General features: G+C 31.8%; 1 protein-coding gene across 1 annotated transcript; it reads left to right on the forward strand.

The window, feature by feature from the left end:
* Positions 1-4,942: 4,942 nt before the first annotated feature.
* On the forward strand, positions 4,943-18,507 carry LOC111629537 (frizzled-5-like). Its single transcript, XM_023373458.1, has 2 exons — positions 4,943-5,077; positions 15,258-18,507. The coding sequence occupies exon 2, from the start codon at positions 15,570-15,572 to the stop codon at positions 17,370-17,372; it is 1,803 nt and encodes a 600-aa protein (XP_023229226.1). The 5' UTR covers positions 4,943-5,077; positions 15,258-15,569; the 3' UTR covers positions 17,373-18,507.
* The last annotated feature ends 3,652 nt before the right edge of the window (positions 18,508-22,159 follow it).

Here is a 22,159-nt window from a genome sequence, read left to right on the forward strand (position 1 = left end):
CTCGGGATATCTACAGTTCATATTCATTCTTCCATAATCTTCGAGTGAATCTCTTTCGCATATTTATCATTTTTATACATATATATATTTTTCCTTTGCATAAAAATTTATATTCACAGCCACTTTCAACATAAAAAAAAACAGTTCAATCTCCACAAAAATAAAATCAATTTTCGAGTAGATTTTCGTCTAAAATACTTCAATTTTTATTAAATGATTAAATTTTAAGTCTAGAAATTGCTTTCAAAATATTAATTTAAGTAAATTTGCTTTCGAATTTTTTATTCGAGCTCCGAAAATTAATCTTCAATGGCTTCTTTTTAACCTTTAAAAAGTAAGAAATTCAGGAAAAATAGCGTCAAAAAATCTCAATTTATGAAATATTTAACGTTCAAAATCTAATTTAAAACATTTTAAAACTGTATCCGTCGATCTTATAACCTTTATAGCTACATAAAAATTAATTTTCCATGAAAAATTTCTTCTTAGAAAAATCTCGTGATGCATCCTTTAAAAATTCTTTCTAAGCTATAACTTATAGATTACTCGGTGTAACACGGTAAGCTTATATTACTTAAAGCGACGACGTTAAAAGTGTTTACATAAACGATTCCTAACCTTTTCTAACAATAGCAACTGTTGGAAGATTATACAAACAATGTTTCGACATGGCAATGATTCTGCACAACTTCACTAACAGTTAAAAGTTTAGTTAGGAAGGAACGTAAAAAAGAGGGTCTAAAATAAACATAAGAGGGCATTAGCTGCGCTCGTAGATTACGCAGACATGTAAACGACTCTGCTAAATACAGGTAAAAGTTTTACAGGCGATAAACAAGCTGTAAATACAATTTATTGCATTTAAATGTATGTCCTGGTTGATGTTTTCTCGTAACGTATCAATCCTTTTACAGTCAATTTTAGGGATTTTTTGTGTCTCTCCTTTAAGAGGATGCGAAAAATTGCGTGGAAATTGTTTACTTTTCGTAAATTTTATACAGATTTTTTCGTTTTTTCAGGCGTATTTCTTACACGCCGACTTAGAAATGAGGAATTTAAAGGAAAAAAAGACAGTTAATGACTTTAAAATGATGCTATCTTTCCAAGATTCTTAACTCTGTCAATAATGATGTAACGTTAGATGAACGGTTTCTTCTTCTTCTTCTTCTTTAAAAAAAAAGGAAAGGATAAACATAATTTTTAAAAAGTTCAGTTTAAATTTATTTATTTTTTCCCTTCCTTTATGAATTGTAAATATATTTTCGAGTACGTTGTTGGAGGATTATCTGCAATTTTTTTAATCCTCTTCCTGTAAATCGAAGAGAATTTTTCGTTACCAATCATTAGCTGTCACGTAACCTATAATATTTGCTGCTGTAGGTATTTGTACGGATGAAATCTGTACATCTGCTTCGTAATCGACGAGATTACTGTTTCGGATTACACGGGTTATATTACAGTGTCATTTGATCCAACAAGCTGCTAACAGGAAGCATGAGTCAATCCAGCTGTGTCCATCTGTTCTGCTTCAAGTATGTCTCCTCTTGATGACAATTATTAAGCACCTTTTAATTCGATCAAGTGTAAAAATCGTCTTTAGTCAAATAACTCGTTTCTTCTCGGTTTAATATTATTACTTAAGAGGTTTTTCTATTCGTAAATTACGTAAAATCTTATCTTTTGAAGGTGAAGAGATGAGAAGATTAAACTTTGGCGTTGGCTATTTTTAGAAAATTTTTTTCTTTTTTATCGCTATATTCTCGACATTTTTGCCGAGATAAATTGGAAATTGTTTTCCTTCAACAGGCCCTAAGAGAAAATTATCCAACAACCCTTCTATCAAGGGTATTGAAGCAGGTGGTCGGTAGAGCACATAATGTATTGACAATCAGTGCAAAAGGATTTAGAAGTCTTCCTTTACTTCAATCGGAATAAACGTAGTGTTTCGCGTATTTTCTCTGAAAATTTCAGTTTAGAAAGACGACTATTGCTTTTTTCTCACATTTTTTCTTATTGCATTACTTTAGTGAAAACAAGAACTTATCAGAAATGGGTCCAACTGATGGTCCATAGATTGTTCTTTTTACCAATAGGAGAGTAGAATAGTAAAGTGTGAAAGAACACGAGGCATGATGGATCTCTCCACAGAGACTTAGATCTGCCACAGGGGCCAAATTCACTACCAATCAATCGTACAGGCTGTCTGAAAGATATTGCATTCGCTCTGTGTACACACTTAGCACATGGCGTTTTTCTTGCTTGCTGAAAAATACAAGTAAGATCTCCAGGGGCTTAAAAGATAGAAGGCACGGACCATTCAGGAAATGCTTCATTTCCACATTTTCTCCCGCTCGTTTTGTTCTATTTTTTTTTAAAAAAAGAAGTGCAAAAATAAAGTTATTGTTTATTCGTTTACTCTATAAAACAAAGCTTTCCTTTAAATATATTATTGGATAAATTTAACAGGAGATCATTTAAATCATTGCAGATAAAATGAAAAAGGGGGAATATAAAAGAAAGAAGAATGCTTTCATCTAGATTGCGGGAATTTAGAATTAAACTAAAAAAAAAAAATTTCGAAAATATTATTTTTGTATTATTTCTGATGCATTGACAAAGATTAAAAGTATTTTTTTAAATAAACGTTTTTCCTAAATCTCTCTTACAATACTGCTTATCTAGAGTAGATTTTTGCTTTATGTTATCGATTTAGGAACGTCGATAAGAACTTTGTGATTCGATATAAAAATATTAAAAAAATACAGAATTTTTCTCTCTTTTTTAACCAATAAGAATAATCTTTCAGTAGTTTTATGACGTTCGATAGTTTTTTTTTTAAATTCTTAATAAAAAGAAAGATGATAAATCATTTTATAATTCGTCACTTTTTACTTTAACAATCGTAAAAATTGATTTAATTATTTAAAGAGAAAATAAAAATTAAAAAAAGGAAGCGATTTTTTTAAATTATAAGTTGTTTTATTTTAATGAAATTTTATATCAAGCAATTTCTCTTCGCATTAAACTAATTGGAATAAGTAAGAAAAAAAGCGAGTTGTTGGCTTCACTGCAATAATTCGGAGTCGTGCAGTGAAGCGCCCATTCCGGTCGCCCGAACTTTACCTGTTCGAATTATATAGGGGAAAAAATAAAATAAAATAAAATCGCATATTTCCTGGAATAGATTTATATGATCAGTGATACATTTTGAAGCAAGACGAAATTGCAAGTATGAACATGATAGTGAAATGTGCAGAGATATCTCGAAAATCCATTTACAAGCATACTAGAAATGTTGTGATTCCAACATTAGAATTCAGAGAAGCTATAAGATACAAAGCTTAGGGAATAGTGCCGCATCCCTAGCGAGAACTGGCTCATGGCAATTTTTCTCCGTATTCTACACCCAAAGGTACTTAATGGGACTTTCCTATCTCAACCCACTGGCCCTTGGGGAACTTCTTACCTGCTAGCATTTCAGAAAAGCTGAGCTTAATGGAATAACACAGGATATGAGTCCAGTCATTTAGAAATACTTATTATACTTATACTCCTAAAAATTGCGAGAAAATATATATATATAAATGTAGAAAAATTCTACAACTCTAGCATTTTTTAGCATTGAAAAATCGAGTTATAGTTGAGAAAAAACTCTACGATTCGCTCTAATGCACTGTTTTAATTCAGTAGCTCAGACGTTAGAAATATATAAATTTTTTTTCTTTCCTTTTCTTTCCTTCAGGATTATTGATATAAGGATAAAGACCATATGGCTTCACCCCTATTTGAAGAGAATTGAGCCTTCCCATTACGTCATGGATTTGAAGAGAAATTAATGAAACAACCTCCGCACACCGAATTTAATTGATAAATCAATGCACTTATGTGGGAGATATATTTGTTTTATGTGTAGCTTGTCCGACTTTTTTTCTTTTTTTTTTTAAAGAAAAAGGAAGAGAAAAAATCACAGTTTGATAGAAATAAAATTGTAAATTGTATCATTGATTGGTCTTTTAGACTTTTACGTGGTTGGATTGATGTATTTTACAACTCTTAGCATTTGGCATGAAACGTTTATTGTCCTTTTAGTTGATTTACACTCGATCTGGTTGCTCATAAAATAAACCTTTTTGAATGAGATGATAGCTCTAATCGGGCATATTTTTTCGCATCTGTAACAATTCCTTTGCTTATAGCACTCATTTATAACATAAATAAGCTGTGGAGTATTCAAATTTTATCAATTTTTCTCCTCTAGAGGAGCCTTTAGTCTTTTTTTTTTCTTCTTCTTCTTCTCTTCCTCCCTTTCCTCAGACCTATCTTGTCTACATGTCGCTAGAATATTCAGTATTGATTATTCTTAAGGGTTGGGGAGTCTTTATAAAATATTTTGCAGTATTTTCTTAAAAGTATGAGGTGTTTTTAGCGTGTAAGGGTGTATTTAACTTCGCGAGGTATATATTTTATTAATGTAACTTATGGGAACTGGATTAATTGCGTGAGGTGTAAGCTTTTCTGATCTTTCATCAACACCATTAAATACTAATTTTAGAACGGTGTGATTGGCAATAACCCAATCAATAAGGTTATCAGGAAAACCATCAAACCACTCTTGACTCATCCATCTGTCAACTGTAACGCTCACAAAAAAACCGATCCTTGGAGACAGGTGGTCAAACCCTCATTAATAGTTGAAAAAAAGGAGCTTAGAATCAAATGAAAAGTGAACAGAACAAAAAAGAAATCAAATCAAGACAATGTCTGTTAAAACCCAACTTTCTCTCCATGGTTCTCACAGACAAATCACAGAACATGGAAGTGCAGGTGCGCTCGTGCTGTTGTCACGGCAACGACTGATACAGCTCCTCCAACTACTTCCTGTCACCCCTGCTTCGGTGCTGTACGCCCGGCCCAGCTGTGCACTCTCTATCGGCGACGAGCGAGAGGTACAGTCAGTGTTATTCTGTACAAATGTTCCACATCGATTTTTAGCAAGCCCAGTCCTCTATTAGAATTGGTTGAGGCAGTCTGCGCCATGTTCTTGCATAGAACGTCCAGAGATGGTATGCTGAGACAGGTAAGTATCTTTACTTATTCTTAACGTTATCCTTTAACCGATCCACTTCTTACTTTCGTTCGACACGATCCGGTTTTTTACCGAACTCTGCTTGGCTAGACACGTGGATCCGTTCGTTTGTCACACAGAATTTTTGTATTTTTCCTTCGCTAAACCGTGGCTCCTACTGCTTAAGGGCGTAATTACCGACCGTGTCGAGAATCCAATTTTGAATTTTAACTACGAGATTTCTGCATTTACGATCATCCCATTGCCTTAGTGTCGTCTTTAACTCCCTGTCTTTGCAACTTATAGCGGAATAATAGTCCAAGATATGAGAACATCTGGTGACAGAGTAGGCCTATGTGTGATACATGACTAGTATATAGACGACCTGTGTCACATTGACAGCTGACACAGGTCCTGGCATCCAGCCAAAGTCACTCCTAACTACCCTGTCAATACAGCATTCAAGCTTATCAGAAGTTAATAATAAGGAAACATTTCTTCCTATACCAAAGGCTAAACTCGGTACTCTTATCTAAATCCCAAACTAGGCGGGTTAATTCCTTCCAAGTAGAATGAGATGATGCTGCAACACGACTAACAGATTTTCAAATCTAAACATTCCTAAAATGATTTTAGACTCGGTAAAATTTTCCTAGTAGCGGCAATAAATGTTCATTTCATTTATTATAGAAAAAATATTACATAAATTAAGTTTTTTTGTGTAAAGACAACCAACTTTATGACTTCTAACAGCTGCTTTGTTCGAGCTAACATTGTAGACATCTGGTAGAGCGTACGTGATCCGAATGGAAAGTTATTATATTTTATGTATTCTTCTATATCCTCCGTTATAAATGGATATACTTCAGTATTCATGCACTATAATATCTTATCTTTATATCTGATAACTCAATTTATTTCTGTTTTTTATCTTTCATCTTTTACTGTTGGAAGAAAGGCTCATTAATATCTTAAACTCCCTAACATTTGTCCAAGGTAACTTTCAACAGTTTTCATGCTATCAATACTTCTCGGTTCTCTCATTAGTATTGGACTTTTAAGAATAAAGTTCGTTATGCTAATTGATCTCGTCTGTTTCACTTTATTCTCGCCACTACTCGCTTATTGTTCGTGTATAGCACCATATTGCCCAAGCTTGGAAATTGCAGGAATTACACAATAATATTCTAGAATAGATTGAAGATGCCTGTTTCGTTTTATTCCAGAATAATTCGCGTAAGTTACTGTAGAAGCATCGTATTAAAGATTGGAAATTTAGAAATTTATTCAATAATCCTTTGTTCTAGAATAAATTGAAGATGAAGACTTCTGTTTCATTTTATTCTAGAGTTAGTCGTCTTTGTTGCAATAAAAGTATCATATTACAGTTCGGAAATTTAACAGGATTACGCAAAAATATCTTGAGATACATTCAAGAATAAATTGAAGATGTCTGTTTCGTTTTATTCTAGGGTTATTCGTCATTGTTATTGTAAAAGCATTAAATTCAAACTCGAAAATTTACAGCATTACGCGACAATATCTCTTAGTGTTGTAGATTCTGGAACAAATCGAAGATGTCTGTTTCATTCTGTTCTAGAATTATCCTGGTTTGTCGCTATAAAAACGTTACGACACGGTCGGAAATTTACAGATTTATGCAACAATGAAATAAACTGTAGTTATCTATTTCACTCTATTCTAGAATTATCTACATGTTTGTTACTTTAAAAGCATCATATTGTTAAATCTCGGAAATCTACAAAATTATAGCTATAAACAGAGCAAATATAATCCGGAACAACGTACAAGTTAGTAATATTAATAAGATTTTATTATAAATGATAGCATGATCAATGTTGACAATGACATTTATTACGCTAGTAGCATTAACGTTAAACAACGGATTTACTAGAAATCTATTTAAAGACATGAAAAACAATAATAAGTTTCCAAAATATTAAGTTTTATTGTTTAAATATTAATATAAACATATTTTATTTAGTAATTAAGTAAACACATTAGACTGAATGAAGATACTAATATCAAATCGATATAATCGATTGAGTTATTAACTGTAACTGAATCGATATTAATGGGCAATGAAAAATTGATTGAAGAATTTTATTTCTTTATTTTTTTACATAATTTATTCTTTAATTTTCCTTTAATTTTTCTATACGCTAACTACATTCATAACCGAGACTTACAGCTTCAGACATAGTTTTAATTAAGCGTAGGGCCTACTGAACTGTTAAATAAACTTCAACTTATATTTATAATTAATTCTAAGTTAATTTTTATTTAATTATTCAGTAAAACATATTTAACTTTTCAAGTATTTAAGCCATTAAATAAAATATACTTTCTGCTTACTGAATTAATAAGTAAGTAGAATTAAAATCTAGTAATATATATATATATATATATTTTAAAATCCAATTTCTAAGAGTAAAATATGATGTAAATCAACAGTAGAANAAGTCTAGATAATTTATATACATAAGAAGAAATGGAAGGGTGGAAAAATATATAATATTTTTTCCACCTCCTCTCACTGCTTATACGTAGAGAGAGGGGTGGAAAAATTAGTTTAAATTGCCTTCTTTTTTTGGAAGAAATTAATTAAATTTCTATTTTTTTTAATATTTATTTTCTTTATTTAAATTTTAAAATATAAAATGATTTTTAAAGAATCGAATGTCATTTTTTCGGAAATGTTTTGGAATATTTCATCCTATTTTTCTTCTTTTTTCATGGGTATTTTCAAGAGGAAAGTACATTTAGAACTGAAAGGTTTTTAGGGCTTTGCTTCTTTTGATGTCTTCCATTGTTTTTAGGTTATATTCTTGGGTAGAAGATCTGTAAATTTTGTCATTTGTTTTCTTCACATGAGTTTTCACTCTGAATAAGAATCAAAATTTTTCAGAAATGATGCGGGACACTGAACTAAAACAAGTAAAACAATAAAAAAAAATGAAATAAAATAAAGGAAATTTTCATTTGTTTAAAAGAGAATACACATACAATCCATAGGGGACAATTTAATTAAAATTAATAAAGAACAACCTTTCCTTAATTTACTTTCCAACTAACTCCAATTAAAATTTTTGAATTATCCTAAGTTAAATGAATATAAAAGACAGGAAAAACTGGTTGTAGTAAGATTAATTTCATAATTAAAATTCTCCAGTTTAAAATTTCCTTAAAACTTGTTTAAATTTTTAATAAATTAAACGTATATAAGAAGAGGAATATAATTTTTTTTTATTAATTAAACGAGTGAATTGTTTTCGTTTGTTCTTATACTTTTCTTTTTTTTTTAAGTAGTTGAGACTCATCGATTCGTATTTATTTTAAAAATAAACTCGAGGCAACATCGATCATGGAGTATAACATATATAAATCAGCTTCGTAATTATCCAACATGTTTTTAATAGTAAAGAATGAATGATTGATTTATTATATCCAACCGTTTATTAGCGTGACTGTCTTTAATAAATACGTAAGCACGAACTATTATAAATTTGCAATTTTTTTTTTTAAAGAAAATTTGGCAAAAAATTTTTATAATTCCCACTCCTTAAATTAAAAATAAATTAATTCTTATACACTCGATTTAAATTCAACTCTTTATATTGTAGTCTAAATTCGTTTTCTCACATCAAACGTGGGAGGTCCTGACGTTGGCTGCTAATTTGGTGGTGCACAGCTGTATAAATAACACATCCAATTCTTCAGTGTAAGAGATTAACTCCAGCTTTCAAAGACTTCCCTTATTTCTTAATCCCAGTTCTGACTATTGTAACCGTGTTTAGCTTATAGGGGGTGAAGAACCGTTTGTGTAAAATGAAGACCTAAATCTCGAAGAAATAATAATAATAATAATGCAAGTATTTTTGCTACTAGTTCGGCTTAAATTTATTTTATTTTTATATATATATTTTTTTCCCTAAATCGTTACTACACTTTGATTTATATCGAGTTGATTTTCGATGTTACAACAGTTAGACAACCGTTTGTTGTTTAAGTTTAGTTGAAGTTAAACTGTAGAATGGAGTTGACTGCAATCGGTGATGGATTGCTATTTTTTTTTTCTTTCTTTCTTCTTCTTCTTCTTCTTTTTCCTCTTCTCCAAGTACAGGCTCTGCTGTTGATCTCAAAGCTGCTCGGTTCACTTGACTACGAAGTGAATTTATTCTTTCGAGTCTAACTTAATTCTTTACCTATTTCTCACCGACTTGAAGCTTCATTTAACATTCTTTAAGCGCCCTTTTCGTTTCTAAGAAAGCATCCCTCAAGATCATTCATCGTTTCGTTCTTCTAAGAGGTAATGCTCATTTTTTTCGAGTGTAGGAAACGACGTTCGAATTCGTTTGATATCCATCACGGCATTCCACAGTCAGCAGCATCCATTCAGACAATCTTTCCACCAGACCAGAGAGACATTACCCACGCTTACAAAAGCAAACTTTGACTAGTTTTCGACCACCGCCATCACTTTCTATGCCACATTTGTCCAAATGTCTACAGTCACGTACGAGCGGCCATTGTCTGAAGCATCCATGGAAGGTTTCGACATGATAAAGTTGTCGGCTGTAGGAGTCAATAGCGCGAATTGACTTAATGCGCAATGAGACGTAGCATCTGATGAGATCTCCATCCTAAAGAAAGTCTAGGACAAGGGGTTACATCCAGTGCTTTACGCATCATTAAAGGTCACTTTGACCATCGCGTTCGAATTGTGGTAGAAAGAAATCAATGGCCGTGCGCCCAGTCGAGTTGCCACTCACTTTAATTTCCTGAAACTTCTTTTCTATAATAACAAAAGTAAGGATATAAAGTTATAAAGCTGCATTCTTCTGGAACGATTCTAACAAGTTTTCTAAAACTAAAGATAATTAATTAATTCTTCTGTAAAAATTTCCATTAGCTTAATCTTGATAAATGAACTTCTTTCAATTATTATTCTTCATTCTTTTTCTATAATGACACCTCACCGTTTCTCATTTTGTCGCATATTTTAAGATATTAAAAATAAATTAAACTATAAGTATGCACACGTATAAATACGTAGGAAATTAAATTATATTTTTTTTGTATTTAAAAAAAATAAGAATAATCTTTCTTTATTGTCATCGAGATTGTCAGAGATGAGATTCTGTAGAAAGGAACGTGAAAAATTTGAACTAGTCGCGACCCTGACTCCGTGCTTCGTGTCTCTGAATAAATAATTTTTGTAAGGTGTCAAAATTTTCCATGTCTTTTTCCCGTTGTACAAGTTGTCATTAGAAAATACCAACACAAACTAAATTTAGTTTGGAGTATGGCCAATTATAGAAGATTGGATGTAATGCCAAGTGTTGTTGCAGTTGAATCGAAAGAGGGGGGTTTCTTTTTTTTTTCCTCTCCATTTTCTTAAGGTTTTCTATCACTTATTTTCGTTCTGGTTTATTCAGTAACGATGTAAAACTTCACTTATCTATTCTTATTTATTACCCAAAACGTTTATGTCCTCTATTTTTTTTTTCTTTGTTAAGAGCTACGATTTTATCTGACGAAACTCCATTGTAAAAATGGGAGTAGAGACTTCATTTACATCAAATCAAAACGGACTAAAATGCAAATCAACCGTTTCGATTTTATTTTAGCCTGATAGACAATCCCAAATTCAATCTATATTTTGCATTCAATTCGTCTAATGTAACGTATTTCGGGATTCAATTTCGCTAGATATAGCATACAATTCAAAAAAATTCACTTTCTCTGGAATGTGAAGAGAGTACATTTGACATAACCGTTCTTTTTTTTTTATATTATTATTTTTAGATGCATTGTGTCCATTTATGTTTCTAGTTTCATCTCGGTATACTTTGACATTAGTTTCATTTGTTGAGACATACATTTTCAATTCAATTTTGTCATCTTTCCTAACATTTTAAGCTTCTTAAAATAAAAAATAAAAAAAATCTCGAATCCTAGCTGTAATTCAATTTACTGTTCAATATCTGGAGACGAGTCAATAGTAATTTATTGTTTCGTCTCTTAATTTTACAACTAAATTCAACTTAATTTAGTCGAATCTTAGATGAAAGGCAGCTTTTAATTTTAACTGAATTTACTTCTTTTCTCTTCATATCTCGTTTCTTTCACTACTTTTTATCATCAATTCGCATTCGACTTCACTATCTTTTAACAGATTTTAATCTCTCTCACTCGTCTTTAATAATTCTCTATATTTTCGGTAGATTTGAAGCGATTTTTTTATCTTAATTTTCGACATCGTATCTCACTTCATTAACTTGACTTTGATATTTATATTTTCATTACCTTCTTTCCTCCATCATTTGTACGTTTTAGCACGTTAACTATTTATCTTCGTCACTTCTAGGCGACTCGAAACCGTTAGAAAATTCATTTCTTCGACTTTAAATCAGTTTAAAAGTTTTCTATTCCATTTAAAAAACAGTAAAATAAGACAAAAATCATTATCTGAAAACCCAACATAATTACTAAAGCTTTTATCATTTTCAGCAATTCCGTTTATCGATCAACTAACAGTCTCCAGTTTACCGATGGCATTCATTTCTACTTTACTATATAAAATCCATTTAAAGTTCGTTAAAACCTAAGGAAAAAAATAAAAAAGAATTCACAAAGTAAATTACAACTTAAATTAAAGAAATACGGTTCCATTATCACTCCCATTTTAAGCCACGAAGAAGAGGAAGAGGAATCTTCGAACGATGAAGTTGTATAAATTCAATAAAATTTTCACGATTATCTAATGTTAAATCGTAGTAATTTTATTGAAAATCGTGTCGTGAATATTTACATCCATACTTCAAACAGTCCAATGTTTACCATCCATTGTATCGAAGCCTTATTAAACAAGCGAAAAGGAGAAGCGCATCACTTTGATAATTTTACTTCCAGATCGAAAAGGGTCTCGGAATACAAAGTGTTAAGGGAGAATGGTACAGTGGAAATCAATTGAATAGGAATTTTACGACTAAGTGTTAAGTGTAGTGTTCCTGGACATTTGCTGGTTCTCAGGGGTAAAGTTTGTATCGCATACAAGTATCGTTATGCGCCTGGTTATGTCTGCTACTACGTCGTTTCGGATAACATGGCTGAACTTACGTGTCGTGAAGCAGATTGTCTCTTCCACTATTATGACTGTTGCGTGATTGTCCAAGCTAACAATTTGTTACATTTTTATATCCGTGTTTACTGATTACAAAAAGCGTTTACGTTTTACTTTTATTTACACAAATTATTCCCTTCCTTTCGGCTCACATAAAAATCAATTTATTTCCTTAAAAAAATAAGGACAATTTACTAAACTTTTTTGTTGTTGTTTCCGCAGAGATTAAACTAAGCAAATTGACCAGAGAAGGAAGGAAAAATACCAGATTAAAATCTGATTTTTGCATTCTTTTCTCAAAGATAATCTCAGAAATTTTAACAAGTTTATTACTTCTATCATCCTCCTCCTGATAGGATGACAGTTTAAAAAATTATTCAGCTTTTTTAACTGTCTCTTCAACGTAAGATGATGTATTAGCTCCCCTCTCTAGTATGAAAAAATACGTCCCGTCAGTTTATATTTCTTCCTTACTAACTACAAAAAGTACGTCCTGTTTGTCTATAATTTTCGTTCTTTCTCACATAAGTCTTGTTAATTTACGCCCTTAACAAATTCCATAAAGTTCTATATATCTAAACCCCTTCTTTCCATCTCTATCCAACATTGAATTAATTTATTTGTATAATTAAAAAAACTTAATTTCGAACATTTAAAATTATTTACTTAAAAAGTATAATAATTATACTATTTAATACTTTATTTTTAGCTTTAAAAGTACGTCCTGTTTGTCTATATTTATCCTTTAAAATAAACAAGATGCAAGAATTTAAACAAAGTCTTAAAAAAAAAAAGAGTGAAGTGTTTTGTATATTTAATTGATAAGTTGATGTCTTAGTAATGTTAAAGTGCAGTAAAATAAATTTTTTTGATTAGATTTATCTCCCATCTTATGTTTTTAGACAGTCTGGCCGGAGAGGTTTCCTTCTTAAGCTTCTTTATATCACCTTGGAGACTTCACCTGCCTCAGGAATACAGTTTTTATGCGTTAGCGTTAATAGCTATCATTAGAGGCAAGTCAAAGACATTTATCCTTGATACTTTGATCTGTAAAAATTTTTTTCTTTACTCCAAAATCGATAAAATTACCGAAATTCTACATTATAATATCTAAATAAACATGTATACACACCGCATCTAACGTATCGTAAATAAGTAATAAAAGAAATTTACAAATGGACTATAAGTTAATTTACCGTGACGCTTTAAACCTTAAAAAGAAGTGGAGGAAGTTCTATCTGCATGTAGTAATTTATATTTTAAATCAATTTTATGCACAATATAATTTATTTTACTCTTATAAAAACTGGAAAAATTCTTAAATTACTGTTTGAGGTCTCCTCTTTTATTGTTTGTAGCAAATTTTATGGCTTATTTTTGTATTAAAATTTTTCTGTATATAAATTTCGGTGTTAATTTTTAAGAAATTTCTATTATTGCTTCCATCTTTCTGACGTAGTTCGGGAATTTCGATGATTCATTTCGATCGATTTTCTTAAGAAAGATAAGGATTTAAATATACACAAAAGCACGAATATATAGCCTATATAAAATTTATAGAGTATACTTTTTAAGGCAATCGATACAGTAGTTTTATTATTAAATTCTTATATGCAGAAGTATAGCTCAAGTAGTGTAAGAGAAGATGCTTTCATGCGTGTAGAAAGCGCAAACATCAGTTTCATACAATTTTTTTTTTTCTTCTTCTTCTTCTTCTTCCTGGATTTTTTCCTTTCCTTAATCAAGAAGTCGAACAATGTTAATTGAATTATATAGCATTGGTCTAGGTTTCTAGATAAGTGGGTAGGTAAATAATTAGTAAAGCAATGTTAATGTATTCAGGACACATTTCATTGTTTCTTAAAGGAAAAATCAGAATCGTGTTATTCAGCTTGCATACAGCCACAACATCTCTAGGGTCTTTCAATTAACATCTAGGTTTCTGCCTTTCTTCTTTTTCTTTTTTTTATGCTATTTATCCTGCTACAACTGAGGAATTCCAAAAGAGAGAGAAAGCAATATAATTTCCTTCGGACACGTACCATTGCTGTTTATCTAATCCGGTAATTTTATCGAATCTGTCGAATTATATCCCATTATTACATAAACAAGATCAAGTGGAATATCAAAGAATTTTATTAAATTTATTTTTTTTTAGTTAAAAAAATTATATTTTATTTATTTCACGTTTTGAAAAATTGTACTCTTGAGATCCATCGTAAAATCGTAATTGATTGAAACGTGTGTGCTTCTCTACAAAGTGCAAAGTTTTCTGGAGTGTTTTCAAAAGCGAAATTGATTGAAATGTTGAAAAATAAATATTGTTATTTTACATCGACTGTTTACTTGACCAGGAACAGGTCCTTTTAGAGAAGGGTACACACAATGACGAGTGCATTCCATTTGTCTATATACGTCACTAGTTTAAAGCTTTTCAGTAATACTTGTTAAGTTCCCTACGTGAAGACTTAATGGATCAATTAGTTGAGGTTTGGCACTCATTTCTATCTCCCTCTTCATAGCTACTGTCACACGTGCAAACTCGTCGAGCGTTGGGGGGCACGCCATATTGCTTCATTGTGGCAGCCTCCTCTCGGAGACACCCCTAACGTTCTATACCCGGGAGGTTTATATTCTTCACACCCTCGACATTGTCCGATTTTCTGCAGTTGGTCTCTCCCAATTGGGGAAAACTAACAAAAGAATCGTCAAGGTGGCCTCCACAGACAGTCTTGACAACTTTATTTTTCTTTTATCCCCACTACTCACCTTACACAATTGAACTTTCTGTTCAACTTTAATCAGGACTGAAGTGTTTTGGGACACGTTGAAAATTTATATTTATTTTTAAACCTTCCACACTTGAGATCCTTTCTTTAAATTAAAGAAGATTGTTTAAAGAAAACGAAGATTGAAGTACATTTTTTTCAAAAATATGTATTTATATATATGTGTGTGTGTGTGTATGTATTCGAAACTATTTATTTGCTTATTTTGTAGCATTATACTCTGCTCCACTGACCTCTCTTCCTTTATTCCTTTCAGACACTCAAGAACTTTGTCCTATGTTATCGTCGAGATGATTGGCTGATGTTGTTGTGACGTCAGCGGGGTGAGGCCGCTTTGCGCATGATTAGAAAAGTGAGTAGTAGTGAAGTTGTCAGCTGTGCCAGTCCAGTAAAGAGAAGTGACTATTGGAGCGAATACACAATAAGTGTTTAGCACAGTAAATGTGATTGATCTTTAAAAGCATCACACCCTACTCGTGGCTAGCATGCACGCTGCATGCAGCGAACTCATGACGTCAGTGAAGTGTACACCAAGACAATATCGGACTGATTAGGAAAAAGCCGCAACATGTCGAAATTCGTTCTTATTTATTGCTCTCTTCTAATAGTTCTAGTGAAGTCGCAAGATGCATCATCAAACAAAGAAAGGTGTGAAGAGATATCGATACCTATGTGCCGCGGAATTGGGTATAACTACACATCCATGCCCAATCAATTTCATCACGACACGCAAGAAGAAGCGGGATTGGAAGTACACCAGTTTTGGCCTTTGGTGGAAATTCAATGTTCCGATGACTTAAAATTCTTTTTATGTTCTATGTATGCACCCATCTGTATGGAAGATTATCCCGGGAGATTGCCCGCTTGTCGTTCTGTATGCGAGCGAGCACGATCCGGATGCGCACCCATTATGAGACAATACGGATTCGCTTGGCCGGAGAGAATGAATTGCGACGATTTACCGAAATATGGCGACCAGGAACGATTATGTATGGACGCGAAAGAAGGAGCACCTCCCGAACAACCCCCGTCGATAGTCCAACATCCGAGAGCCAAGGACGGACGCGAGAGAAGACCGTCTTACAGAGGTCGACCTCCATACCGTAACAGAGATAGGCACGATCTTTTACCTGGTAAACGTCCTGCTCGAATTCCAGTACAAGGAATTGCAGATTCCGAATGTTCTTGTGACTGTAGATACCCGATGGTGGCCATAGTCGAAATGGACGATCGCAGATTCTTCAACAAGGTGATCACCGGCGGTGTGATTAATTGTGCCACCCCGTGTTTCAGCCCTTACTTTAACAAAGACGAACAGACATTCGCAACTTTCTGGATCGGACTGTGGGCAATTTTATGTTGTATCTCGGCGAGTTTGACGGTACTCACCTTCCTGATCGACATGCAAAGATTCCGTTATCCCGAACGTCCCATCATATTTTTATCAGGATGTTACTTGATGGTGTCGATCGGTTACTTAGTTAGAATCGGTTTGGGGCACGAAGCTGTTGCGTGCGACGGACCTATCATCAGATATCACACCACGGGCAGACCGGCCGCTTGCACTATTGTGTTTCTACTAATCTACTTTTTCGGTATGGCTAGTTCCCTGTGGTGGGTCATTCTTACACTTACCTGGCTTCTAGCCGCCGGTCTGAAGTGGGGCAACGAAGCCATAGCCGGATATTCCCAATACTTCCATTTAGCAGCGTGGTTGGTACCTACCGTCAAATCAATTGCCATTTTGGCAATGGGTGCCGTGGATGGAGATTCCGTAGCAGGGATATGCACGGTAGGAAATCAGAACTTGGATCATCTACGAGGCTTTGTGATCGCTCCTTTGTGTGTCTATTTATTATTGGGTACTTCGTTTCTTCTGGCTGGATTTGTAGCCCTCTTTCGAATAAGGAAAGTTATACGACAACAAGCAAGAGCAAAAGTCGATAAATTGGAAAAGCTGATGATTCGTATCGGAATATTTTCTCTGCTTTATACAGTGCCTGCAACTATTGTAATCGGTTGTTACGTCTACGAGCAATATTATCAAGAAATGTGGGATCGAAGACACAATTGCCCCTGCACAGGTCCAAAGCAACGTCCCGATTATTCTGTCTTCATGCTCAAATATTTCATGTGTTTAGTCGTGGGCATCACTTCCGGATGTTGGATTACTTCTATCAAAACTCTAGACACATGGAGACGTTTTTACAGTCGATTGTGCTTTCGATCTCACGGAAGAGCTAACGTAAACGGCCCAGGACTAGCCGAACAGCAACTGTCACATCCCAGGACGTTCAAACCACTCAGTCCATCTAGTCACGTGGGACACGTTTCCACTCACAGTAAACACCTTCCATTGAGTCACGTCTAGGCTCCGTTCGAATTCACTAATTGTAAATACATTTCTCATATCACTGTACATATCAGTTGTTGAAGAAGGAAGAAACAAGTAAAACAAAATTACAAAAAATCCATTTAGTTGAACGAATATCTCAGGATGCTATTTAAAAAAAATTAAAGAAAACATAAAAAAAACCATTCTTTTAATCGAGTGGGATTTTTTATTATTATTATTATAATTATTATTATATCCCAACCATTATCCTGGTTTTCCTATTGGTGACGTCGCAACGTTAGGTTGTATGGTAAAAATTAGTGAGATTTGAAGTATACGTGTACTCGTCAGTTTAAAAACTAGTCCATATTTGGCACAACCTCTACGTCTCGAAACTGTGATGACTTATTAGAACACTATCCTTTTCTTCTCTTTCTCTTTCTCTCCATTAGTGTCTACTGAAAAGAGCCACAGATATTTAACATAAAAAAAAGGGACCAAAACTGTTTGAAATAATGAAAAATAAATAAAAATAAAATAAAGTGACAATCTTCGGACACTAATGTATATATGGACGAGATGGATAGTAAAGCGTTACATATAATGTTTTAGGGTAGAAAAGTCAAAGTGTTAGTCCTATTTCTAGACATCCGACATAGTTGGCGACGTGCCAAAGACCATGATGTCAATGTTTTTTCAAATACTTCACCCTCCTTTTGGCTTTCATCCCCCCTCCCAAAAGATTTTTTCTTAAACTCCTCTCGCCTTTCTATGACTCTATACAGTATTTCCTACTTTTCTAAAATGATTAGTGTTTGTAACTATGTGTGCTATTTAAGCTTAAAAACAGGGTAAAGAAAAAGAAATTCTTTTTTCGACTATTGTATTTGTACACAGTAAAATAATAATAATAATAACAACAAAAAAAAGAAAAAAAAACCAAAAATACATTTTTGCTGTATGGTTATATATTGTATATAGATTCTGTATTACGCCTGCTTCGGTGGATTATATAAGAATTTAGAAGAACGAGCAGGGTTTTTTAAACAACAACAACAACAAAAAAAAGCGCTAACAGGGTATATATTGTATTCACTTTGTTCTCTGAGTTGTTGTGTTGTGAGAATGTGGTTAAAATGTTTGTTTATAAAGATTTTTGTGAACTGAATAAGTTGTTTGTCTCTCTTACTCTACACACAAAAACACATTCCAAACAATATAAACAATGAAATATTAAATAAATTACGATTTTTTAAAATGTTAATTACGGTTTAAATTAATTAAATTTCAACAAAACTCTTCTTTATAAGCGCGACTTTTACGTAAAAGAGTTTTAAGGCGATTTTCCCGTATTAAAAGGTAGTTTTTTTTAATACTTTCAATCGAATTTTTACAGCGTATTTTTATTTATACATTAAAGAGAATTTAAATGAACATTATCTTAAAGAGTTTATTTTCGAATTGGAATAATTTAACAATCTAAAATGATATATAAATACCTATAAAAGACTGAATAAATAAACGGAGAAAAAGACTTTTCGGATTAGATACGCTCTTTAACCATAAACATTTAGAAAAAGGAATTTTTGGCAAATATCCACGTATCTCTCTCTGATCTGAAGTAGACAAGTAAGAAAAGAAAATATAAGAAAAAAAAAGTGTTGTGAACAACCAATATGCTAGACTTTTGACAGCTGTTTCTTGTTAGAATGGTGGAAGAAGTTTTGACAAAGCAAGATACGATTAACAGCATGTTAAAGCACACACGACTCTAATTTGCCATACAATTCTTACGTCACCCTTTTTACCATCATTTGTCAAAAGATAAAAGGAAGATATACAACATGTTTGGATAGATAAATAACTAAAATATATTTTACTTGAACATCAATTAATCATGGTATATATTTTACGGTTGAGTAAAAGGCTACTTGAAGTCCATTTCAAGGATCATAAAATTCTATAATTAATAAATTTCCTCCGTGCTTTTATTGAAGATGTTGCTTATGCAATGGGATTTATCGGTATTATCACTGCGGGTTATATAAGCAACTAGATTGACGGAAAAGATCGTAAAGTGTCTTTTATTACCGATAAAGTTACCAAACTGTAAAAGAGGTATTTTAAAAAGGGATATAGGCTATTTTTCGCAGTTTTTTTTTTCTTGAAAAATCTGGAAAATTTTTTCGTCTCTAAGCCCTAACCTTCGTACAATTACTGTATATAAATATATATAAAGTATAATCAATCTAGAGCTTTGGTTTGTGTTACGAGAGTCCAAAGTTTCTTTTTTTAGGGTCGACGTCGGCGGTTGGATAAGGAGAATATTTTGATTGAAGTCGAAAATAGTGGTTACCAATCATGTCAGCGATTGGAATAAGGTAAACATCTCGAGATATCTGTAACATGGTCACGCTTAAACCTGGCAGGGTGGCCCCCTGACCACTGTGGGTGGCATATCATGACAAAATTCTACAACAACAGCTATCTTTTCTTTCGTTCCTCCTCCTCCTTCTTCTTTTTTTAATCTCTATAAGTCAGCCTCCTGGTGATTTCTGAAGAGAAAGTAATGAAGAAGATATTTCGTGACTTGTCTGCCTGATCGTCCTATTTTATCAAGTAGAGAAGAAAAAAAAAGTCGAAAAATGCGACTTAAATAATTAAATTTGGCTTCTTAAGTAAGAATTTCCAATGTCTTTATACGTAAAAAGTAAGAAAATTGTATAATTTAATATAATAAAAGCAATATCGATAATAATTCATAGGAAATCCATACTGTCTCAATGAGTCTTTATTGATAATCATAGGACAACAAATGAACTTATGTGATCATCCGTTTTCCTATTTCAATCAACTGTCTTATACAGGAAGAAGGAAAAAGATTGATTATTTTAATGTAATAAATCACACAAAGTATAATTTGCATGAAGAAATATAATGTCAGAAAACATGGCTATTTGCTTTTGACACAAATTCATAAATGATTTGATTAGTGGAAGAGAAGCAATTTATCTCGAAAAAATATTTTTACTTTATAGGGAAAAAAAAATGGTACATACTTTAGATATTTTAAATTAAATACTTTAGAGATTCTTCTGTTTAGAAGAAAAAAAATTAACTCAGATCTGGTTACACTGTTAAGCTAACTATCCCAGAGGAGATGCCAAAACAAGAATCGAGGTGCTTCAACCTTTCAGCACATGGCTAAAGTTTTCTTCATCTTTTTTATTTTATTTAATTGATAAACATGGTTTAATATACAAAAAATATAAAGAAAAGTAAACATACTTTATAAAAACTAAATTTAAAATATTCATAAATTATTTAAAAATCCTAAGAGGAAGTTGTGCATTGAAGTATACTTTAAGGAAATAAAATTATAGGAAAGATAAGTTAATATATAATTTAAATATCCATTTGCATTTTAAAAAATATTCATAAATAATTTCTATTTATTCTACATGTTAAACATTTTTCTTCAAAGAAATGCTATTTATGAATATTCTTTACACAGAAAACATTCCATTAGTAACCATTTATTATTAAACTTAAAGTATATAATTTTGAATAAGGAAGAAGAAGAAGAAGTGGGAGAGGAATAAAGATGCAAAAACCTCAAGAAATTGGATAAATTCCAAAGAGAATATTGAACCGAATCAGCATAAAATTGAATATATATATATTTATTTATTTATTTTTTAAAAAATATACTGTTTATTTTACAATATATTCCCCCTAAAAACTTCAAAAAAAAATAAATTTAAATATTAATTATTATATTAAAATAGACAAAGACTAAAACATTTTAGTGGAAGTTTTGACAAGACACATGTTTACCTTACTCTCACCCCATCATGCAGGCCTTCCATCTGGGTTCTGGTATCTCTCAACATACACAATTAGTAACTACATATACTTTTTTCTTCTGTCTCCTCTCTTCTTCCTCTTTGGGACTGTTTAGTTTTAATGCATAAATTCAGAAAATTTTATATATAAGTATATANGATTTAATTACAATAAAAAAATATATAAATACATTCACCATCTATAATAAATATTCGAGATGGCCTTCCATCTGGGTTCTGGTATCTCTCAACATACACAATTAGTAACTACATATACTTTTTTCTTCTGTCTCCTCTCTTCTTCCTCTTTGGGACTGTTTAGTTTTAATGCATAAATTCAGAAAATTTTATATATAAGTATATATAATTAAACAAGCAATTTGAATTGAACTTTATTCCAATAAACAATAGTCGAAAGCTGTGATTGCAAGTAAAATCCTGCTTAACTGAATTTAATCTTTAAGTTACGACGAAGCTTTTGGAAAGAAAATAAAGAGAAGTTTCGTTTATTTACTCGAAGAGTTTCTTAATTCTTTAAGCTGTTTTGTGTTTTAGTAATTCGCGTTAATCTTCTTCTCAATGGAAAAATCTTATCATTCGTTTCAGTAAAAAGAAAAAAATAAAGAAAAATCGATCAGTAAAGAACGGATAATCTCTTTTTAATAGTCTCTTATCAAAATTTTCTTTTATAAATATATTCAAATATATAATTAACTTATCAATTATTATCATCATTAAAATTAACAATTAATTTCAATTAAGAATATAATTAATTAATAATTATACATATATAAACTACACTAATAATAATAATAAAAAAAGGATGCGGAGAAAGAAGATGCTTCTCTATCATCGAAATTGATTGATTGATTTATTTATTTTTTAAATGTCAGAATTAATTTAAATAATAAATTAACTTAAAACAATAAAATTCGAATAAAAGCTTTTAAAATTAATTAATTAATTAATTAATTAATC

The sequence above is a fragment of the Centruroides sculpturatus genome, unplaced genomic scaffold (genome assembly GCF_000671375.1).
Source record: "Centruroides sculpturatus isolate CEXI.00-Female unplaced genomic scaffold, Cexi_2.0 scaffold73, whole genome shotgun sequence".
Lineage (NCBI taxonomy): Eukaryota > Metazoa > Arthropoda > Arachnida > Scorpiones > Buthidae > Centruroides > Centruroides sculpturatus.

What these genes read in the sequence shown, in the direction of transcription:
- LOC111629537 (XM_023373458.1), top strand. Translation starts at nt 15,570, where the DNA reads ATGTCGAAATTCGTTCTTATTTATTGCTCTCTTCTAATAGTTCTAGTG.